At 31.9% G+C, this 22793-nt stretch overlaps 1 protein-coding gene and 1 non-coding gene across 2 annotated transcripts; both read right to left on the reverse strand.

Annotated features, from left to right (window-relative positions):
- Positions 1-1285: 1285 nt before the first annotated feature.
- On the reverse strand, positions 1286-1367 carry TRNAS-AGA (transfer RNA serine (anticodon AGA)). Its single transcript has one exon. It is a non-coding gene; the product is annotated as a tRNA-Ser (tRNA).
- Positions 1368-18139: 16772 nt separating this feature from the next.
- LOC137927516 (NADH-ubiquinone oxidoreductase subunit 8-like) lies at positions 18140-20252 on the reverse strand. Its single transcript, XM_068771328.1, has 2 exons — positions 19979-20252; positions 18140-18573 (listed from the first exon to the last, which is right to left on the reverse strand). Exons 1-2 carry the CDS (start codon positions 20250-20252, stop codon positions 18140-18142), a joined length of 708 nt encoding a protein of 235 aa, XP_068627429.1.
- Positions 20253-22793: the final 2541 nt, after the last annotated feature.

Below are 22793 nucleotides of genomic sequence, written 5' to 3' on the forward strand. Positions count from 1 at the left end.
GACATTGTGATTGAAGATAGAGGACGAATGAATGATAATGTCTCGAAAGTAAGGAGAAAAAGAAAATATTAAACAAGAATGTGATAAAATTATTAAAAAGAGACTTGGTCTCTAACTACGTTAGGGTTGAAAGAAAGGTTCCCAATAACGGAAAACCTAAAAAATAAAAGAAAAAAACTAAAAAAACTTTCCGGGGAGAGATCCTGGGCTTCCCCCCTTGGCCTGGCAGCAGGACTGGTTTCACCAGCCTAGGTCGCCTCGCCCATTCCGGCCACTTTTGTGGGGGTACGAATCATTTTTACTTTTTTTTAAGATGGGGTAGTCGTCAAAATTTAAGATTTAGGTTTTTTAAACTATTATTGCCTATTTAACAATGTAATTTAAAACTTACATTAAAGCAATAGGACTACTTATACGGCAATAAATCGTTCAAAAGAAGGGGACACTAATAAATGATTCTCCGAGAAAATGGGTAGGATCGAAATACTATTTCTACGTCTACCCGTCAGGTAAATTTTGTAATTTTAAGTCTACTGCTCAATAGTTCCTTATATTTTTTTGGATGTCTTTACAGTTTTCTACTCCCGGCTGCACTCCCTTTCGAACCCACAGCTTGGCTTGGATGCAGGTACTCTAGTTTGTTCACTATGATTTGACACTGTGATTTTTTAAGTGCGCACTTGGAGTGTCCATAAGCAATATTCTAGTTTTCCCGATAACTCCGCTGTTTTTAGCAATAAAAATCTAACTTTGATATCGTCTTGTAGAACGGAAGAGCGCGCACAAAATAGCAGGTCCATATATGTGGGTCCCAGCGACTAATCGCAAAGCGTTCGTAGTTTTTTAATCGCACTGTTCCGCACTTATTTCACAATTTCTTTCAATTTCACAATAAAAACGAGTTTTATGACGATTTTTATGTTTTTTTTTTACACTTTGTTCCTGGTGAGTTGCCCGATTTTATAGCACTATTGAAAAACTTAAGTTGATGTATGTTTCTGTAACTTTTTTGCCATAAGAATTTATATATATTTAGGCTTTGTACAAGGCGGTTGCAGTTGTATGTAACAGAATAATTTGAGAACGTTGTATGTGGGAACGTTGTACTTAATAAAAATGTGGTACAATGCACAACTATTAATAATATTACTCCTAATTTGGACGTTTTTTATTGTGGCTAGCATTTGTCATGAGATTTTGTTAATATTAACCTATTTTTTTAAATAAATTTAATGTGTAATAATATACTTCTAAAAAACAGATAACTTTACAAAAAAGAGCATCACGAAGTCAGCAGGATTTGAACCTGCGCTCCCAGAGGGAATCTGATTTCTAGTTAAACACCTTAACCGCTCGGCCACGACTGCTTATTGTAAAATAGCCAAGCCGTATATCTAGTATGAGATTATTAAATGAATACTGTTTATAATCTTGTATCAAGATCGGAAGAATAAATTATCTTCAATTGGATGTCATAATAATAAAGATAAAGATTCAATAACTTTCCTTTCAATTGGTAGACATTTTTTGCATTAAAAAATAAATAAAAACAAAGTACAACTAAAGCAAAAAATTAAAAAATATTCAATAAAGTATATTCAAAAAACATACTATTTTCAAATTCTTTTCAATGATTATTGCATTTGAAAATTTTATATACCAAAGACAATGGACAACAGTATAAGAAAATTTACATTTTTTAATATTCTGTATGGAAGTCTGGTACAAAATATTCCAACCTATTAAAAAGATTCATTAGACTCTTCTCTTAAAATTAGTAGAAAATTTTAACGACAACGGTGAACTTTATTCCTTCTTTTTAACTTTTAATCATGTTACTGATAGGATCAAGCAATTAAATCGCTAATAATGCATATTGTTAAAATATTTTTGAAAAGGTTATAAAGCTGTACCAAGTCCAAGCCGTGTAGACGCTACAAAATTCGTAGGGAGTACTTGGCAATGACAAAAGTGACTTTTTATATATTAAAAGTTTGGTGAATTTATTGATAGGATCATTAATGATGTATCTTCTTAAAAAATCTTGAAAAAGTTATAATACAACGCCGTGGGCAAGCCATGTAGCAGCTACGAGATTCGTAGCATCTCGTAGGCCGTAGCACGTAGTACATAAGACGTAAACCACATGTTGTAAAGTAGATACTGTTTACTTTTAGGGTGACCGATAACTGAAATATTTTTAGTGGGAACATACATTATTCGTTTATAACTGTGGAGAATACTGAAATAGTTACACACTGCCTATAATTAACAAGCTACGATCTGATGTAATTGGAAAGGATATGATAACGTAAATAATAAAATGTTTCTTTTTAACTTTTATGAGGCGTGTAATATTCCTTCATTCATTTGACGGTCTTGATTAATTAAAAGTACACAATTACTAAATTAATAAGTAATGTTCTATTGTATCTAAAACATATCTGATAGAAGCAAAATTGACTGTCTCATTTAGGCTTAATATTCCTGGCATCTAAGTTAAGTACTTCTTGTGAATAAAGACTTAATATTAAATTTTTTGAAGTTATACTGTACATTAAATAATGCAAAAGTACTCATATTTCCGTTATTTAATTCAAATTGAATCTACAAAAATTTTATATTTGTTGGGTTTTTGCATTTTGTGCACCCCATAATATATACATAATTATACACCTTTTGGTGTGTAATTAAATAGTTTTTTATTTTTTATTAGGTCGAAGTTATTTTAGTACTGTCACCAACCGAGAGATGACGCTGTACTCAAACCTTGTATTAAAAATGTAGCAGTGATTTTAGCGTTTCGAATAACAAAATTTATAATATTTACACAAAGTTTAAACTTAGTGTAGCATATATCGTTATTTTCTAAAATAACATATAAGTAGAATATTACGTGGGTTAATTCATAATCTACTAGAATTCGGAGACCAAAAAAAGATTACAAGCTCAATTAAATAATTAGAACAGTGTATTTCTACTACATAATCGCAATTTGAAGTTTTTATAGGGGAGTATACAAAGTGTAATTTGTTGTGACAAGGTAAAACTTAAGAATCTAGTTTAACTTACATATGTACCAGTTATATAAAGTTATACCTATTTATGATTTGGGTCATTTTTTTCTACCGAAAGTATTTTGTTACATTATTTTCGATAAATCATAACTGATGTGCTAATCATCAGTTTTCATGTTTAGTTCAATTACCTCACCATTTTTAGTGTGATCTACACAAAATTTTCTAGAAATGGCAAGTCTCCATATAAAAGAACGTTGTTATATACCTCAAAAATATTACGCATATTATCGTATGTTACGAGTATTAAATTTGTGTATAGAATAATATACGTACTTGCTATGCAGCGTATTTCGTTTTGTAATATATTCTGATAAATAAAATAAAGGCATATAAACCGCTCTTATTTGCTTTGTTCGCAAATTATAAAATACACCTTTAATAATGCCGTGTACGTGGATTCATTTTACTCCCATATATTTTAGCTTTGTTAAGGCAGTTAGAAACATAAATAAAAATGAGCTACGTATTATGTTTCATGACTCTATTATGGCGACAGTTCTATTATTTACGATGTTAATTTTAGATTTTTTTAAATAATTACAATGTTCGTAAATATTTCTAAAATATTCTTGCCGATACATGAATTTTAATTACAAAAGCTGATTTCTTTATGTCATGCTTGTTGCTAAAAATGTACAACACACATAACAGTTAAAACTTTGCAACAGACAAAGCAAATTAAAACCTGACAAAAAGTTTCAGAATCGCTAGATTTCCAATTTGCATATGAATCGTTTCAACAAGGCCTGAGCTGCCAACATAAGAGAATATTACATTAGATAAAATATTGACCAGAATTATATTATACGCCTTTATTCATAACTTGAGACATTATAACTTACATAATTTAAGGTAAGGGCACTAGTAGTTGACCATGTACTAGTAGTTGACCGTCTTGTATGAAATTTTAAATAATAAGCGTTGTGTTTATCGTATCTAATTAAAAAATTAATTTATAAGTAGCTGCTCTCATCTATTTACAACTGCGGAAAGCTCAGAACTAAAGCGCATTGTGTGTAGCAGGAGCCGATAGTTGTTTTTGACAGGGTTCAACTGTGAGGCACGTTTTTTGATTTCGTGACTGAATATTATATTTTTTCTATGTGAAAATTAAAGTTTTGACATATGTGTGGTCTTATTTACCATAAAAGTAGGTTTTTATTCATATGGTCAACTACTGATGCTAAATACGGTCAATTACTAATTTAATTTAATTTTTCAGATTTTGATTGGTCAACTACTGAAGCAAACACTTAATATGAATCAAATAAAAATTTAAGTGTTTACGATTTGTTTAATTGAAAGACTTCTTAGTAAAACTTAATCTAAAGGGTATAAGAATTTCCTTTAAGCACCCACTGATATTCTAAAATTTGAATGTATGTGGTCCATCAAAAAAACATTTTAGCAGCGCTCTTAAGTGGTCAACTACTGGTGCCGTTACCTTATGTCATTTTATTGTATTTTAAATAAACTAAATTACTGTTCCACTACATATAAAGTAAATTAATACTATTAGTAATCTTCGCCATAATCATCATTTAGTCTGGTGACAGACACCCACTGAATGGCGCTGCATGCAACATGCACATGCAAACAGCGACTTTTCGCGACTTTGACTACTTACTCGTACATATGTTTTCGGCCAACCTAGTGAGGGGCGTAGCTCAAAATAATATTTGTAAATAATATATACATGTATATATATGTATGTATATATACATATGAATATATATATGTATATATATATGGATGTATATACATAAATGTATGTGTGATGTGACTATGTAGCTATGGTTACAAAATAATTTATTCCTGTGATACATGCATTTTGATTTTAATTAGCATCACTGCTAGCACTGTTTCTTGAGCCTAGCTTCAGCATTTTTGTTGCTACATTACATTTTGTTTTTACATTATATTTCCAAGTTTAGTCTGTCAAACAGAAAGATATTAAAAGATAACAAAACTTGAACATTTTTAAAATGTTTTAATTTATTTAAGTTTTATTATACTACTGTGATCAAAAAGTATGTTGAATTGTCATTTGAGCATCAATGCAAATAACTTTTTTCCTAGGATTATCTTTAATATTTGTCGAGTGTCTGTTTGTCAAAAGTTTGAATTTAATTTGGCTCAGCCCTAACTATTTTTAAGGACGATTTGTGCCTCAAACGCGTTAAGTCTCGATAGGTGCCAAATGTATTCCAAAAAAAAAAATCCTCAAAAGCTCGATTAATATCTTTTCGCATCACTTTTCACTGTTTTTGATTTCGCTCTGCGCGAATTTTAGTTTTTCAGCAAACTCAAAAGGCCAATGCGGAGACGCTGTTTTGAAATAAATAAAGAATTTAAATTTTATATACCAATTCACCATACTTTTTTTTACCAGTATTATAGGTGCATAGGTCACTTTAGCTTTCTTTATTTTACATATACGCACGCATTAAAAAACCTAGAGAATTAAAAAGGATAAAGCGGGAGAGAATTTATTGACTTTTCATACAAAAGCAATTTTTCAAAGTGAATTTGAATTAAAATATGTATGGTGGTATGGTTTGCCGGTTGATCCTAGATAGATGATAATAGACAATGTTTTAGAATAGAATTATTTTTGTGCCTAACACGAGTCAGAATGCATATAAATAAATTACGAAGATGAAAATTTCAATCTTGAAAATTATACTTTTAGGTTTTGAGTCTTTTTCAGTGATATGCGGGAAAGCTCAATTGAAAAAGAAAATAAAGAGAACTAATTGTTAATTAATTAGGCCTTAAGGTAAATCTTGTATCATCAGTTAATAAATTCTATACAGCACAGCCTTTTTTAAGTAGCTAAGAATAGGAAACTAGGTATAAGATCCGTATTAATAGAATTATTTAATACCAACGACTTGTAAAAAGTAGAAGATCGTAATTATCTTACTACACAAAATCATTAGTTATAAGTGCAAAATCACATTCATCAATAAGAATATTTAAAGATATAACACCAATTTCTAATCATCCTGTATACACTCATCACTTTGAAATATATAACATTAATTTATTTTTTCTATCGAAATACGATAACACCTAGTTGTGCAAATCTACAGGAACAGATAGTAAACAATAATATATATTAATATGTAGTAAATCAATTTTTGAAAACGCTTTTTGTTACAAAATTATCATTGCGTTGTTTATTATTTCTGAAACCATTGATTTTTGGATAGAGAGACATTGATTGACAGCAAATGAGAATGAATTATAATGAATAAACTTGTATAAATAACAGTTACGTTACAAAAAATTGTGTGCAAACTATTGAAAAAATTAGGGTTAAACATAAGCCTAATGTCGTTTAAAGATTCAGCGGTAAGTTTATGGTAAATGTAAGTAATATTTAAAGCGTAATAAGTTTCTAAGACGATGGGCGGCGGTGTGCATCTCTGCGTCATTAAATTTGTAATTAACTCCGTGACTCTTCTCAAATGGGGCAGCTATTAATTCTCCCTAAGTTCTTGCCAAGTTCACCGGGCACTATCTGATAGTAGTCCTGTTAATTACCTCGTGAGCGTTTCAACGTGAAAATACAACGTGAAATCAATTTAAGAATTTGAGAACTCTTATTTCTTGCTTTTATCTTCAATGACTTAGTAGATAGAATTTTTTTTTCTTTTCTTTATCTGTGTACTTATTTAAAGAATATACACGATTTTTGCTAGCACAATTTTTAACGAAAAATGTGCAAATCGTTAAGAAAAAAACAATTACATACTTTTGTAATGATAAATTACATTTGAATAAAAAATGACTAATGGCAGCCACCAAATTTTTATGCATATTTTTTCTTTACTCGGTAAGCTGTATGTGTAAAAGTAATTGCGCTGAAAATAGTTATAATAAATCAATAATCATGCAATTTTCTGCTTTAGCATAACTGCAGTAAGGCAGAAAATCGTGAAAGGGGTAATAAAATTAACACAATTTAATACCTGAATTCGCAGATACTGTACATAGGGGGCGTAGCTCATTTGGTAGAGCGTTTGCTTAGCATGCGAAAGGTACCGGGATCGAAACTCGGCGTCTCCACAATATTTGATTTTTTTTTTGGTTATCTACATAATATTTAGTACAATAACAGTTTTTTTTTTTTAATTTCTGAGTATGCAATAACATATTGCATCAATTTATTATTGAGTTCTATGATATTTTAAATGATATTGTACTTTATTTCTAATCGATAATTAGGTATAGAGGCATTGATTAAATATTTTAAGCTTTGTCGTCAGTCTCATTTCATGAAGTCTGAAAATGTATACATCTAGGTAGATAAACACTGATTAGAGAAAAAATCTTAATAAATTAGCTTGGAATTATTATTACTTTTAATGATAGTTACTGTTTAACTAGTAATCAATGTAAATCGTATAATTGATAGTATTTCGCATAGAATTTTGTTAAAAAAGCGAACGGACATGACGCTATCAATTCCGTATCTTTATAAAAATTTTTGGTCTGTTAATTTATAAATGAGTTACTTATATAATTTCTTTTAACTTCGTATAAATGTTGTTTTATGAAGAGCTTTTATGTTATATGTATGATATATAAATTTAAATGAAATATAGCTATCATAAAATACGGTAGTTTTGGATAGACGTGTATTGGTAATGTTTTCGGTTCATATTTTGTTTCTTGTAGTAAAATAACATGTCAAGATCGAAAATCGGCGATGCTCATGCTTTACTCACACTTTTCTTTCACTTACAACTGATAATACAATTATTATAATTATAGTCCGCCATAAATTTACTAAGAACATTAAATTGAAGTCGAAACAATTATTCAGCTATAAAGTCTGCATGCAACCCTTCGTAATATTGAAATAATGCGATACTTAGCGTGTACAAACTTGTACCAATTACACCACACAAATGTTTACAAGCTACCAAATAAATTTGTGAAATTATAATTAGTGACTAACAGTAATCATACGGCACTTGTTTCGAATAAGTATTTTTTAATGTATTATATTTTTGTTAAAAAAATTATTGAATGGAATATGTACGAGTGGTTGTTTTAATGGTGGACATTTTCTTACACATTTAGAAAGTTGATCTACACGATGTCATATAAATTCCGTTAAGATAATTATTTTTAACCGTGCTGGCCAATATAAATATCCTGTCGGAGCATGTCGTATCTTATCATAGCAAGCCGTAGCGAGCTTTAACAAGCTGTAGCTATCCGAAGAGAACCGTAGAAAGATATAGCCATTTGTAGCAAGCTGTAGTAAATCTTAGCAAACCGTAGCATACTGTAGCAAACCGTAGCAAGCGGTAGCCAACCGTACCAAATCGTAGCAGGGCGTAGCAAGCCGTAGCAAGTCTTAGGCGGTCGTAGCAAGCCGTAGCAAATCGTAGCAAGCGATAGCAAGCAGTGTCGTGTAAATATTGTGTAGCTATTTTCAGTATCGTGCACGGCACTACTTGTATTGCATTGTATTGAATTGTATAAAGTCATATTGTGCCGCTTAGTGTGGTAGCGGTTCGTGGCGTATCGTGTCGTGACGTATCGTACCTTAATGTTGTCAGGTCGTAGTGTTGCCTCCTATCGTATAGGAATTATATACATTGCAAGTGCTTACAAATGTTAAAAAAAAATTCTAGAGACGATACAAGCATTTTATGCGACTAATTTTTACTTTTATTATTGATAAAGTGGCTCTTAATTATGTTCTTGTCAGATGTGCCCGCATCTTCCATATATATATATACAAATTTATACATATGTACATACATATTTATATATACATGTTCTAATATTCATGAATATTCATAATATAGTGGTATGAGCTGTTTATTACTTCGCTTTAGTACTAGAATTTTTTTATACTATAATACTATAAATTTTTACAAGTTTTGACCTGTTTCTATGATAATGATCTAATTTATTCCATGATAATTTTGGAGCAATCCGTGAACATTATTTGTAAAGCAAATCTTTTGTAGAAGCTTTTTTCTTACATTCGTTGTAATTTCTTTGCAAGATTATACATAAATATATCTATATTAACTATGTGATGTTATAGTTTTTAAAGATAGGTCGTTAATATGTTTAATGTCGTTCACGATTAAAATTACGTTGGTGCATGTTGCAAGAATAGTAATATAAAGATCGTATATTTTGTTTCAATAAACTCAGTTCAATAAATTAACTCGAGTTACCTTACCAGGGGCAAGTTTTGAAATTATGCCAGAAGTTAATAGTTTAGCAAGAAACGAAACTCTACCTTAACTTGTACTAAAATTGTTTTAGAAACGATTCAGACCGTTTCTGACTAATGCTTATAATAAAATAATAAAAAAATTATCAACAAATATAGTCAACTAGTAAATTTGTGTCGAGGTTTTATGAAGCATGTTCTGGTGAAGAAATGTTATATTTAATGATGAAGCACCGCCGATAGTAGTTCAAGTCCTTAACTGGACTTATGATTACATATCTCATTAGCAAATATTGTTTTACCAATCACCTTCTCTTAGATTGTAATGCCTGAGGAATATTTTCATCTTTTGTCATATTTGCGAGTACATGTCTATGGTTGAAACTCACAGTGGTTAATTTTTTTTTTTTAAAAAAGTCTTGACTATTTTTAAAACCATTAAGTAAAATCAGTAAGAAAATTTACTAGTCTAATATATTGATTTATGTTTATTTTTCGTTACCATATTATTTTTCATCTTCTCTCTTCGAAATCCCTGATAAATATAATATATATATATATATATATATATAATGTATATATATACATAGATAAGATATTATAAGACGTAAGCGTAGCTAAAACAAAAAAAGAAAGCGTAAGATTCTTAACCCTTTCACGATCACGGGGACGCCGGTGTCCCAAGCAAAAATCATGGATTAATTAAATATTTACGTAACCATTGTAAATTATTTTTTTGTTTTAATATTTCGGAAAGTACCTTTTTATTATTTTTTACTGGAAATACATGATAACTATCACCGTTTGTTGTTTATCGTCATCGGAACGTTAGAGTTCTTTTGGCGCGAATGATCTGCTGTTTGGAATAAATAATTGATATTGTAAAAGTGCTTTTCAAGTTTTTACAGTGTCAAATTATCATTACCTGGTAAGTAAATTGTTATTCTAAATATTCAGTAGTAAGGTATTTATGTTGTATTCTGTGATAAATCGTTATAAAGATTATGGGACACGGATGTCTCTGTCGGCGTAAAGGGATACTTTTTATACGGAATTTCTTAACTTTTGGCCTGGTGATATACCAAAATGCCATCATTTTCTTACTCATATTTTTCTCAGAATATGTTTCGTAAGGGACGTGGAGTTTTTGAACTTCGAAAAAATAAAATTCTTCAAATTTTTGTGGGCGACAATAGCGATGAGGAAGATGACTCAGTGCTTGATGACGAAGACCAAAGACTTCTAGTACAGGATGATGACCAAGGGGTATTTGATGTCGAGGTTGAAGAGACGACGACTCTTCAACGGCAAAAATCACCTGAACCTTCAACGTCTCAAAAAAACAATCCATCTAATCACTAACCAATCATCTAACAACAGGAATTGTTTCGCCGAGTACCACAAATAACTTGCCCTATTATATTTAAATTATTCATAAACAAGTAAAAAAAAGTACACTAAGTAACAAATGTACATTATTTACAACAAAACAGACTTACCAACAAGTAAACCAAAATTTAGAGTTTAAGTAGAAAGTAACCCTTAGCGACCATAGGGACATATTTGTCCCATAAATTTCCAAAAAAAATGTAAAACTTTTTTGAATTTTTAGTATAAATTATGTTTTTAGGATGCCTATTAATTCATTACATCTAGCTAAATTAATTAAATAAGGTACCGTAACCTTATGGTCCTGAAAGGGTTAAACAATATTTTGTAAATTTAAAGTATTTGACATAACTTTTATAAAAAAGTTTTAAAATATATTCCTAGTAACTTAAGGTGTAACTTAGTAATAATTATCGATGTGACAGTTCTGCTACGCTACGGCCCTAAGAAAAACCAATAATTTTTACCTAATTGCATCATGTTAAATCTAATATGTTCCTATAGTCAATTATTGTTTCAGAAAAAAAGCTTATTAATGTTATTTTCCAACTAATATAATAAGTCCCAAAAGTTTACGGTGTTTCCAATATGTTGTTTGTACAGAACGTTATTTCGGGAATGCTAATACGAAGTTTCTGTACAATAACTCCAAGTGATTTGATTTTCCGAAAAGAAAGACCTGCGAGTTGGAAAAATTGAAGTCTTTTTTTGGCGCCAGGTATTATTAATTAATGAAAATGAAAGGTAACAATTAGACAATTATAGCAATTTTCCCATAAACTTTGTATAAAAAATTATGTTATGATTTCATAAAATATTGTCCAGTTTTCAAAATCAATTAAGAACTTGTAAATAAAGGCACTAGTGAGCAGTGGTAGCCCAGAGGCAACAAGGCAGAGTAGCGTAAGGCAGAGCAGCGTAAGTTTGATAAGTTGGTGTTCATTAGGTTTACGAATTTGATAAAAAATTCAACAACATCTCTTAGCACGTTACATAAACCTGATTTTAACATTAAAACCATTTTTAACGTTATTCAAAGAAAGAAAGCTGGATGATAAAGTAATTACTAAGAACAAATAGAAAAGTTCGAACAAAAGTCTGTCTACTGAACTAATTGTTATTCAGACGTCTCCTTGAGAAAAAAGTAAGGCGTTCATTAAAGTTTTAGTCCTATCTTATTAAGCATTAAAGCAACTTCTACAACTTGGAATGCCCTGTACGACTGCGACTGACTTAATCAACTAATAATGAGCGGAAGTTTTTAACTTAAAATGTTACTGGCCACTAGCCCTGTTTTTATTCTTTTTTTATATGTCATTCGCCGCCTGAACCTTCTGCCGCCAAATGACAGAATCTTTTTAAAGGGTAATAAGTTTTTCCGTTTTTTTTTAATTTGTTACATTTTAAATATCGGTTTTTATATTTAAAATATATGGTAAGTAATATATTGTAATATATGGTAGTTTTAACCCAATTTACGCTTTTATTTTAACAAAGATACTATCTTTGTAATACACTCTTAATTTTTCAAAATATAAAATTTTAAAATTGTATTTAATTTTAATTTTCGATCTTTTTAGATTAACCGTACATTACTGGGAGGCTCTAACCGGTACGAGATGTTGCAATTTCCTAAATTCCAGAACGCAGCAAGCTGTCGACTCCAGTCACAAATCTTCGTGATATTTAAAAAAAAAAAGGTGAGGAGCTGTACCCTAAGTGCATCATCGGAGAGAGCTCCTGATAACACGTCAGAGGTCTAACCTCTTATTTTTCAGCGACCCTGCGTCGCACCCTCACCGGCCGTACCTCGGACATCCCTCCATCAGTGCTGTGCCCCTTACCTCTCTTTCTTTGCTGCTCAAACTACATATAACAGATTAGGCGATATCCTAATCTGCTATAGTTCGAGCAGCAAAGTTTTCTCCACTTACATATCAATATTAATAAAGGATGATTGACTTTAAATGTCAAAGCTTTAAAAGATTGAATATCTAGCTCATTTGTTAGCAAAAAGCTCATCACTCATGATCACCCTGGAAGAGGTTGTAATTAATTATTTTTCTGACGACTGGCCAATAGCTTCTGTCAGCAAAGATTTTCAAGGACACATAGTAAACAGTAATTAACTTTAATATGTAATTATCTGGACTTCGACCATTACGTAATTTTAGTTTTGAATAGGGTGAAACGTGCATTTATTGACAGTAAACAACCTATATATTAAACCCTTTAAAGTTTTTACATCTCTTTTCAACCATTTTGTTTATCATGCAGATGGTTAGATAGATAGCAATCATAAATTTATTAAGAAAAATTAGCACACGATACTATAGTTACCAAATTACACCGTAGTTTCGAGGTCGATTTGAATTGTAAAGAAAGTTGTTAAAGCTATGTTAACATTGTGCTGTTCCATCGCCTAACAGTTAACTTTTGTTATATTCAACTCTAAGTATTACGATATTTCATTTCTTAAAGAACAGTACCGAACAGTCCAAACGCTTCTATTTAAATGAGAAATTTTTATGCAGACAGGATAGGACATTCAATAGTTCTGGTAAACAGTATCGTATTTCTCTGTTATATCTACATTCATTCTCAGAGAGATGGCAAAATATAAATTCTCTAGCTTTTCTCGCTCCAAGTGTAAGAGTTTTGAATAAAATTGCATTCAGTGGTACTTGAGGAAAAATAAAAGATGTATAGTCGCTCTTGTTATTATCTTTGCTTAGAAATGCAATGCACCGTAAAATATCTCGATTCTTATAAGGGTAATTTACATAGATATTACTCCTCATTTTTAAGGTTTAAACAAAAGTTTAAGCCTGCTAACGGCTAAATTAAAAATAGTTGTCATCGACATTAAGACTATTAGTTCTCCATATCAGCGGTGGTCAAACTTTTGACGTTTGATTTTTTTCTTTATCGGCGAGAAGATGAAACTATACAATCACTGTAAAGTGGATGGTAAATAGAAATTACAATAATATTACATAAACGGTAATAAAAAAGTATTGCTATAAAAATGTTAAAATATTTTTATTAATAAAGTAATGTTCATTATTAATAAATAACCTAGGATAAAATAATAATCATTATGAATGTGATGCCTCAGTTGTTCCTGAAAACTGTTTTTTGTATTTCAGAAACTGTAATAACTCTGGGCATATAGATCACTCATGATTGCATATGGAATATTTGTCTTGACAATAATTTTAAAAAATGCCTTGTTTGTCCTTTAAAAGTCTACTTAAAGTTCACCTGTGAATCATATTAATATTATATATTTGACATTCATCTACTTTTGTAGGCAGTGTAGTCTTTATACAACCGCACAAAGGAATGCCCAAACTACCCAATACCACTTCACCTTAAAAGTAATCGAAGTAAACAGGCCTTCTTTCGAGGCTTTCATAATGAGCTCAAATTACCAACTGTACGTGAGTTCTTTCAAGATACTCGAATCCGCTAATCGCTAAGTCGCTGCCTACGATCCATCTATATCCACATCTTTCAGATAGCGTTAACCACTGAGCCATGATATCCGTACATCACTTCGAGTCATTCGCGTCTTCATCATCATTTCAGACGTAGGATGCTGGACAAAGGCGTCCTCAACAGACTTTTTATAAGACTTCGAATGCAATGCTACCAATTAATAGCCACGTGTACACTAGATACATCCGTGTCAGACCATCAAATCTTGGAAAAGGACAGCCGGAGTACGCTATATAAACTCTCCACCCCAATACAGTTAAACAATTACACCATCTACTTCATTCATCATTAAAATCTAAATAATCTATTATTAAAATCGTACGAAAGACTGTAAAGAAAAGAACGACTGTTTTTGTTTTGAAAGACTGTTTTCGGAGATCTTTTTGAACAGTATTACTAAACCTGTTTACAGATTCCGGTTCTGCAAGCCCTGTATAGAAGAATTTGCAAAAACCGTACGGTTGACGCCATAAAAACTTCAACTCATATAGTGAAATTAACATGACATAGTCTTCTGGTTTCGGTTTTATTTGCGGTTAGAGCTCACTAAACTTTTTTAACATCTTAGGATAATAACATTACCTTTCTTTTCTTTTTGTCACCGGTAGCCAATTTAGATCAGCTTGGCTAGACGGACTTGCTTTGAGATACGCGGACCCTAACACATACATACCGAGGGAGGAATCACTTTATACCTTTACAATTTTAAGCATTCTTTCAGTAATTCTATTAAACTAACCAAATAAAATAATAAAAGCCGCAATAGTAATCTTTTATGTTATATTCTTTCTTATAATATACTGAAATTTGAATGATAATTTACATAAATGATTCATATAAATTTCCCTTCGTTTAATAAGCACTCTCGCCTGCTTCAAATATTCGTCTCAAAATTTTGATGGAATTATGTTCCCACAAGACGTTCTTATTTAAATAATAAATATCTCGAGAGCTTCCACTGTTAACGAGAAAATTAAATACAGTTCTTTTAATAAGAGGAAGTGTGATGCAATGCCATTGCTTCAAAAAATTTATGTTATTTACATTTTCAAGTTCTTATATATTAATTTTCATATTTTAAACACTGGTATTTATCTTTGTGAAGTATATTATTAACACAATCCTACAGTGACGATACTATCTTTTTAAATATTAAATTTAATAAATTTAACTTACGAAAGTAATGAATAAAATTCTTTATATTCTTAAAAGCCTATGGTAATCAAAAACCTACGCTTACTTCATTATATCATATTCACTAAATTCGTCATTTATACCATTTGTTGTAAGCCCTAAGTCTAAAAAAATTAATAAAATCAATTATGAAAGTAGCTTGTTGTGTTTCGAACCTAACGGCAGTGGTAACATAGCAACGCCTTGTTTCCATGGCAACGCGACGTAACCACGGAGACCGATAGTAAAGTTGCATGCACACCGCGCCCAATAATTTAAATTTTAGATACACTTTTCAATAACCATTGAAGTTACTCACTTGTATGGTTTTTTTTTTTAAATAAGGTCTCTAGTTAAGTTTAATATTGATGAAATAGCTTTAGTGACCCATTGATTAGATGTTCTTTTAGGAAATCATATATATGATTTTACATTCATGTTACCTTTGTTCATTTACACTTTTTATACGTCTTATGTATAGCAGCGAACTTAATGTCGAAGGAATTTTCTACCGTTTGGGCGGTACACTTACTTACCTTCATTTTTTTGTACCACCGTACCTACCGTGTAATTTGATTTCTATCGAGGTTCGCTTCCTTCACAACCTGATAGAGCCTCTCAATTGCCTTTGTCACCTCATCTTTTATTTTGGTTTTCAGGTTACGCGAGCTGCTCAAGTGGAGCTTAGCCCTGCTGAGGTTTTTTACCCTTTCAGGGGTTCACCCGACCTCGCAGCCGCGAGTGACCGCTCCACCAGCTTGTGTGGCACTGTTTTCTTCTTATTCTTCTCTGCAACGGGTGGTACATTCTCGAGAGAGGTCGTGGGTTTCGTCCTATGACCGTCCCATTCCCCCACACTCTTTCTCAAACTCTTGATGGGCGCAGTGCTTACCCTATTAATGTGCCCGTACTAGGTTAGGCCTGAGTTACCTCACCCACCTCAGCGATGTGTGGTTTATGGGGGTACGAATAATATTTTTTTTTTATTTCTGGATGGGGGTAGTCATCAACTATTTATATTCGGTTTTCTAACCTAATTTATGGTTATTTAATTATAAATTTATCCTAAGGCTAGGGCAAAAACGCTATGCTAATTTACGGCAATCGGGCCACTAGCTCAGTACTATTTCAATATTTTAAAACTCTAATTTTACTAAGTCTTATGAGCTATAAGGTGGGTCAAAAGAACCGCACACTCGAAGAAAAGTACCAAGTATAGAAATAATTTAAATTTTCCTCAAAAAAAATTTCTGCGTAATATTTATCCGGATTTGACCTTTGTGGTGGGTAATGTTTTTTACGGTCTGATTGTATAGGGCCTTTGAGGAGCACTAAAAATAACACCGTGAACGTATGGGCAGGATCCGATAATTATTTCTACCTCTACCCACCACGTCAAATCAGTACTTTTTACGAAGCAATAATTTAGTAGTTACCTTATTTTTCCCGGTGTCTTTATGGATTCCTTTCCCCGGCCACACTCCCTCTCGAATCCACAACCCGGTTTGGCTGCAGGTGTTCCAGATCACTGACCTCGTGGCTGGACAATTGGAGATTTTCGGCTGCCACTTCCCGGTTTTTAACCTGAGAGGAGCCGAGTGTAGCTCCAAGAGTAGGGCTCCTCAAGCCGTACCTTTGAGTTACAGAGGAATTTCACTTCTTTATTTTTTGAAGGATTTTTGACTGTTTTTGTGGAAAATCCAGTTGGGATTCCACCTGGATTCCATTAAGGGAGTACAATGGGATTTTTTGTTTTTCCCTTGTAGCTCCCCTGTTTTTAACTTTAAAAATCCAGTTGTTATACCAATTTGTAGCTCTCATGAGCGCGCACAAAAGTGAAGTTCGAGTTTCCTAGGCTGCTGCAACTAATTGTGCAGCGTTCGTCGTTTTTTGTTTTCACGTGTTTTGCACTTTTTTTCACTAAATTGGCTGCCAAAAATCGTGTTTTCAACCGATTTAAACAAATCTTACGACACTTTGTTCCTGGTTAGTTGCCAAATTTGACGTAAAAATTAAAAAGATAAGATATCTTTATCCCACTCAAACTGATTTTGATACGTGTAACTTGGGTCTCTTAACTCGCGGATGTGTGCGGTCGGTTCGGGAGCTTGCGCAAGACTCGCACGCAGAAGGTTGCCATAGAGCAGAAACATGAGAATATAGTAAAAAAAAACAGTTTACAATAGTAAACATAAATGTATGGGATAAGAAAATAAAGAGTAAATTATAACTGGTTTCAAGCTATCGAACATTTGTCGTTTAATAATGTGTACCATTAAGCATTAGAATGATTACGTTTGCACTACATTGGAGTATAATTTAACAGTAATTAATAATTCACTTTACTGAAGTCTTGCAATATGCCATAGTTTATTAACCTAATTTAAAAAGATAAATAAAGTGATTACTGTCAAATAAGTGTAATTTTTATTTTAGACTACTATAGGATATTAGCTTTTGACAGTACGAATGCTGGGCTGGTAGTAATTAAAAATTTATTCCATGAATGATTTTTTTTCAAACTCTTTATTAACTATTTAGTTGCAGAAATATGTGACATAAAATAAAATCAGATTACATTAAATCATATGCCATACCGTGTTTGTGCTCCCTACCTGGAGCCATAACATTATCCAGACGGTCTCATTATTCCAGTACTGTCAGTAGCTACGGCCCACTTGAATATATAACAGTAATGTTACTTTTCTGCTGAAAGAAACAAAGCGTAGCAATTTTGATAGTATTTTTTAATAATTTAAATAGTAAATAAAATTGAAGATGAAAATTAGCGGTATAGATGATTATCTCTTATTCCGCTCGCTATTTCAGGCTCCCAACGATCTCCATTTCCAAGTAACTTCTCTTTATTATAAATCAATTCCTCGTGAGTTTCTGTAGAGTATTCGAAGTTTGGTCCTTCCACAATAGCGTCTACGGGGCAAGCTTCTTGACAGTAACCGCAAAAAATGCACTTTGTGAGATCAATATCATATCGTATAGCTCTTCGGGATCCATCAGCGCGTTCCTCTGCGTCAATGGTGATAGCTTGCGCTGGACAAACAGCTTCACATAGCTTACATGCGATGCACCTTTCCTCTCCTGAAGGGTATCTTCTTAACGCATGCTCGCCTCTATACCGCGGAGATATGGGTCCCTTCTCAAATGGGTAATTAATTGTGGCTGGTTCTTTAAATATATGTGCCAAGGTCACAGCAAACCCTGAAAACCAAACTTCACTAAACTTCCACACGGCCGTGTAGTTTGGGTCGCTTATGATTTGTCGCTTTGCCAATATGTTAAATGTTTGTTCCATAAAGGGGCCAATAATTTTGGTTATTGGTTAAGTTTTACTTTGTTATTATTACAAATGAAATCTATTTGTTAACAAACAAGCTGTAAACATTTTAAGGTCGTTAAAATAATACTGCGGTTTTTAATTTAGAGCTGCCGTTTTGCAAAATAATTAAATAAAATATCGTGTTTCAGTTCGCAGACTTCGCTTGATTGTTATGGTTCTTAACACTTATTGGCTCACGAACTTGGTATTGAAATCGTCCTAATTTTATTATTTGTTTTAGTTAACCAAACTAACCTATAAATTTGATTAAAAGGTGTAATGTTTCATTAAAGGAAGGTACGTGTCTTTCAAAAAATATAACCGCGGATTTTTTGTTATGAAAAAAATAAATTTACCTTATTTAATCGTGTGCGTAATACATTGTAAAAGCAAAGAATGTAATATTATGTAATATATTTTAATACCTTTATGGTAGAGTAACAGAAAAATGGAACTATAAAAAAGAACAATGAGCGCTTTTTACACTCAAGGCATTTTTGTAATTTTATATATATATTTATATGTTGTGTGTATACATATATATACATAGGTTTTTGAATTACAAAATGTATAAATTATGAATGATGCCAAATAGCAGTGGAGATCTATTGTTTTAACCTGTTAAAGAAATTGGAATCTATATTTTAATTGTGTACTGTACGTTTCAAATTATAATTATTTTCGGCTGTTGTCTCGAATTATAAACGGTGATCGCTAAAGGAAAGAATATTACGTAAGCCAGCGTAATGAAAACGATGAATGTAGGAAACGGGCCGATAGATTATAAACTTTAAACCAACGAATAGTGGACGTTCATCTTCATCATAATTATAGTCATATGATGTTCACTGCTCAACACAGGACTTCCCAATAAATTTCCAATAGGACTAGTAGGAAGCGGTATATGAATTGAGGCTGCCACCCGGTGATTTCAATAAGGTCTGTCCACTTTGTGGTTCTTAAAAGTGATACTAAGGACTTAAAAGTGCAATGTAAGATGGTCATCTTACATTGCACTTTTAAGTCCCCGCGCCCATAAAGTTAAGGTACCAGCAGCCATGCGCGCTATGTAAAATCCTCATTGCCACTTCTACCAAATCACTAGGCTATGTCCGAATCTAAAATAGTTGTCTCCATCGCCCGTTAAGCGGCTGCGAACTAGCCAATGAGCATCACATTGAAATATCACGTTTAAGTACCATAAGCCATTACCGGTAACACTCATTGGACGTAGATTTTAGTCTTAAGGCTATTGCAATCTACATTAATAATAAAATAACTAATTACCTCGTATTATTTCTGTAAAAAATACCACTTGAGCTGCACGATTCACGAAGCCGTCGGTGTTCGATGCCGGCGGTTGATCGTTTATATAAACAAATTTTACATCGTACTTTGTTCGTGGCTTACATGCGAAGGGAGGCAGTGGAGCTGGAGAACATGGATTGAAAGGTAGACAAGCAGGAGAATCACTACCACTCGATTTATCGCAATAGTTTCGCACATTTCTTATCAATCTGAACCTTAACGGACTTATACGTTTTAATGTTAAAGCAATCATCTCGATTTTATCACAACGATGTAAAGCTTTAGCTAATAAGAAAACATCAAACTAATTTTACTTTGATCGTTCAATGTTTGACGTTAATTTAATTTTTATGATTTGACATTGAGATATGAAACTCTTTTGATTTTGAGTTTTTACTTATTTATTACTTACTCTATTGTGTCAGTATCTATTCATTATTTTATAGCGCAATGCCTATTCTCAGTATACCTGCGTAGTATTCTCAAGTACTTGAGACACATTGCAAGGAGGAGCTAAAAAATCTCTAAGCTAGAGGACGGTCATTTAATTGCTGGACTAATGCTGAAAACTGACTTCATAAAACTTTCTGATGACAGAAAAGCCTGAAGAAAAATGGTAGCGGAGACTGACATGATTCACTACGAATCTAACTCACGATGAAACCACTAGGAAGAGGTAAGGAGAAACATCACTATATATAAGAGAAAAATACAAGTAACTGATGTTTCCTTTTAAGCACGACTTGCATTAAAAAACTCCTCTCTTCCATAGCATAAATGTGTATAGCAACAATCACTGTTTATAGCAAAACAACACAAAAATTAAATACTCTGTAAAATTATGGTTTTTTACAGATTTTATTCTATCGATATTTTCTTCATATAAATGTTAACGTCAAGCAAAAATCCCAGGACAGGTAAAGTGTCAAATTTATGAATCTATTTAGGTACCGCTTTGTACATCAGAAATTCTCTCTACAACTTCAAGTCCTAGATTATGTACGATTGATTATCGAATGAAACAAGTATGGGCACTTTATGGAATTTATGTATTATTTACACGTACAGTTTTATGCGGCCAATTTAAATACGTTGTATAACAATATTCTTTGAGTTTATAATTGCCTTCCAGTTCTGTACTTGGCTTATGAGTACTTGGCTAATAATAAAATTATTGTAACTCTACCTTTATTATCTCTACCGTTATTCTCAGGGACTCTGCTAGAATGGAAATCTGTGAAGTTTTAAGTAATATAAAATTATAAATGAATGAAGGTAAAACTATGGAACAAGGTGTTAGAAAGCAAGTCATGTCTTTATTGTTTTTTTTTTTAAATGGTTATAAATTATTTGTTGCTCCAACAATCTTCGTATTAACACAAGTTATTAGCTTGTCGCAGATCAAATTAACAATATGTAAAAAAGTAAATAAGTGGTAGTAGCGTGGGTGGTGCCTTTCTCCGCGGACCGACGATATAATTAAGGTCGCGGGTATAAGTCGCAGTATGCGGGTAGCGCAGGACCAGTCATCGTTGCGATATTTGAGGGAGGCTTTGCATTGGGCGTCAATCGGCTGAAAAGGAGAAGATAAATAAAACTTTTGCAATGTTAGTTGAGTTTTCTATTTCGTGAACCGTAATAATTTTGCAATAATATAATTATATTTTTACTGTAATGTGATATCACAATGTAATATCCAAATACACCATTTTATTTTTGAGGCGTATTAAATATTTACCAGCTAGAAATACATGTTTTATTTTATACTATGGTTTGTGTGGGAAAGCAAAGTGCTGTTTTTATAATTAAAAATAATATATTCTATCAAAAACACTAGAAGTTAATTTACTTGTCTCTTCCTTCTTCTTATGATGCCATTTTTTAAAGGTTGGCATAGCGTTCCAGTGCTTATCTCGAACCAAGTCTTATGGTTTTTACTCGGTCTTGTCCAACGTTTTCAATTAGGGAAGATAATTATACCATGCTCTCATACTGTCTGATCATCTCAAGTTAATATAAATAGAATTGATCAAACAGTAACAAGTATGTTCTGGTTGGGTTAATAATTTTAAACCAAAAAATTACACAGCATGCAAAAAGTTTCTTTAGCGTAAAAATAACTTTCACATAATGTAAGGTTTATCATATTTTCAAAGTTCTATCGACTATGAAATTTATAATTACTAAAAGTCTTATAAACTTCATGAACACTATTTTCTGTTTCTAAATCTACTAAAAAGTTGACGAGCATGTCTGGTGATTTTTCATACCATCTGCTTTTGATGTTTCAATTGCTAATTAAGTGTTAGTTTCGAAGTAAATATTAGATATACTATACAAATTAACGAGAAGTTATTTTATATATTTAATTTACTACTGAACATAAAGGTAAATTTTATATATATATATATAAATGTTTTATTATTTAACAGTAAATATTTTATAACCATCTGTTTACGGTTATAAAATATTTACTGTTACGAATAAAATAAACAGTTGAGCGATAGTTACTTAAATTTGATAATTTATAAATATTCATATGAAGCAAATTTCCACCTATACATAGACTCTGATATTTTAGGAACCATAAAGCTTAGAGCATTGAAATTTAGAAGAAATATTTCTTTTTTAGAGTAATTGTAAGTTAAGGATGAATTACGAAGTACTAACTACAAAATTCAGGATTCAGGAAGCTTTCATTAGAAATATTTATTTTGAAACAGTATGTATAAAACTTGGTGAGAATATATAATTATTATGCTGTGCCAAGCAGGCGAGAGATAGCTGGTGATAA

The sequence above is a fragment of the Battus philenor genome, unplaced genomic scaffold, assembly GCF_028537555.1.
Source record: "Battus philenor isolate CCGP_79_NKW_IND1 unplaced genomic scaffold, ilBatPhil1.0.hap1 SCAF_1, whole genome shotgun sequence".
NCBI lineage: Eukaryota > Metazoa > Arthropoda > Insecta > Lepidoptera > Papilionidae > Battus > Battus philenor.

Bases quoted from the DNA above. Each gene is read 5' to 3' on its own strand.
- LOC137927516 (XM_068771328.1), bottom strand. From the start codon at position 20,252: ATGATTGCTTTAACATTAAAACGTATAAGTCCGTTAAGGTTCAGATTG. The intron at 18,574-19,978 runs GTAATTAGTTAT...TTTGGTTTTCAG, and splicing joins TTTTACAGAAATAATACGAG to GGTTTGCTGTGACCTTGGCA.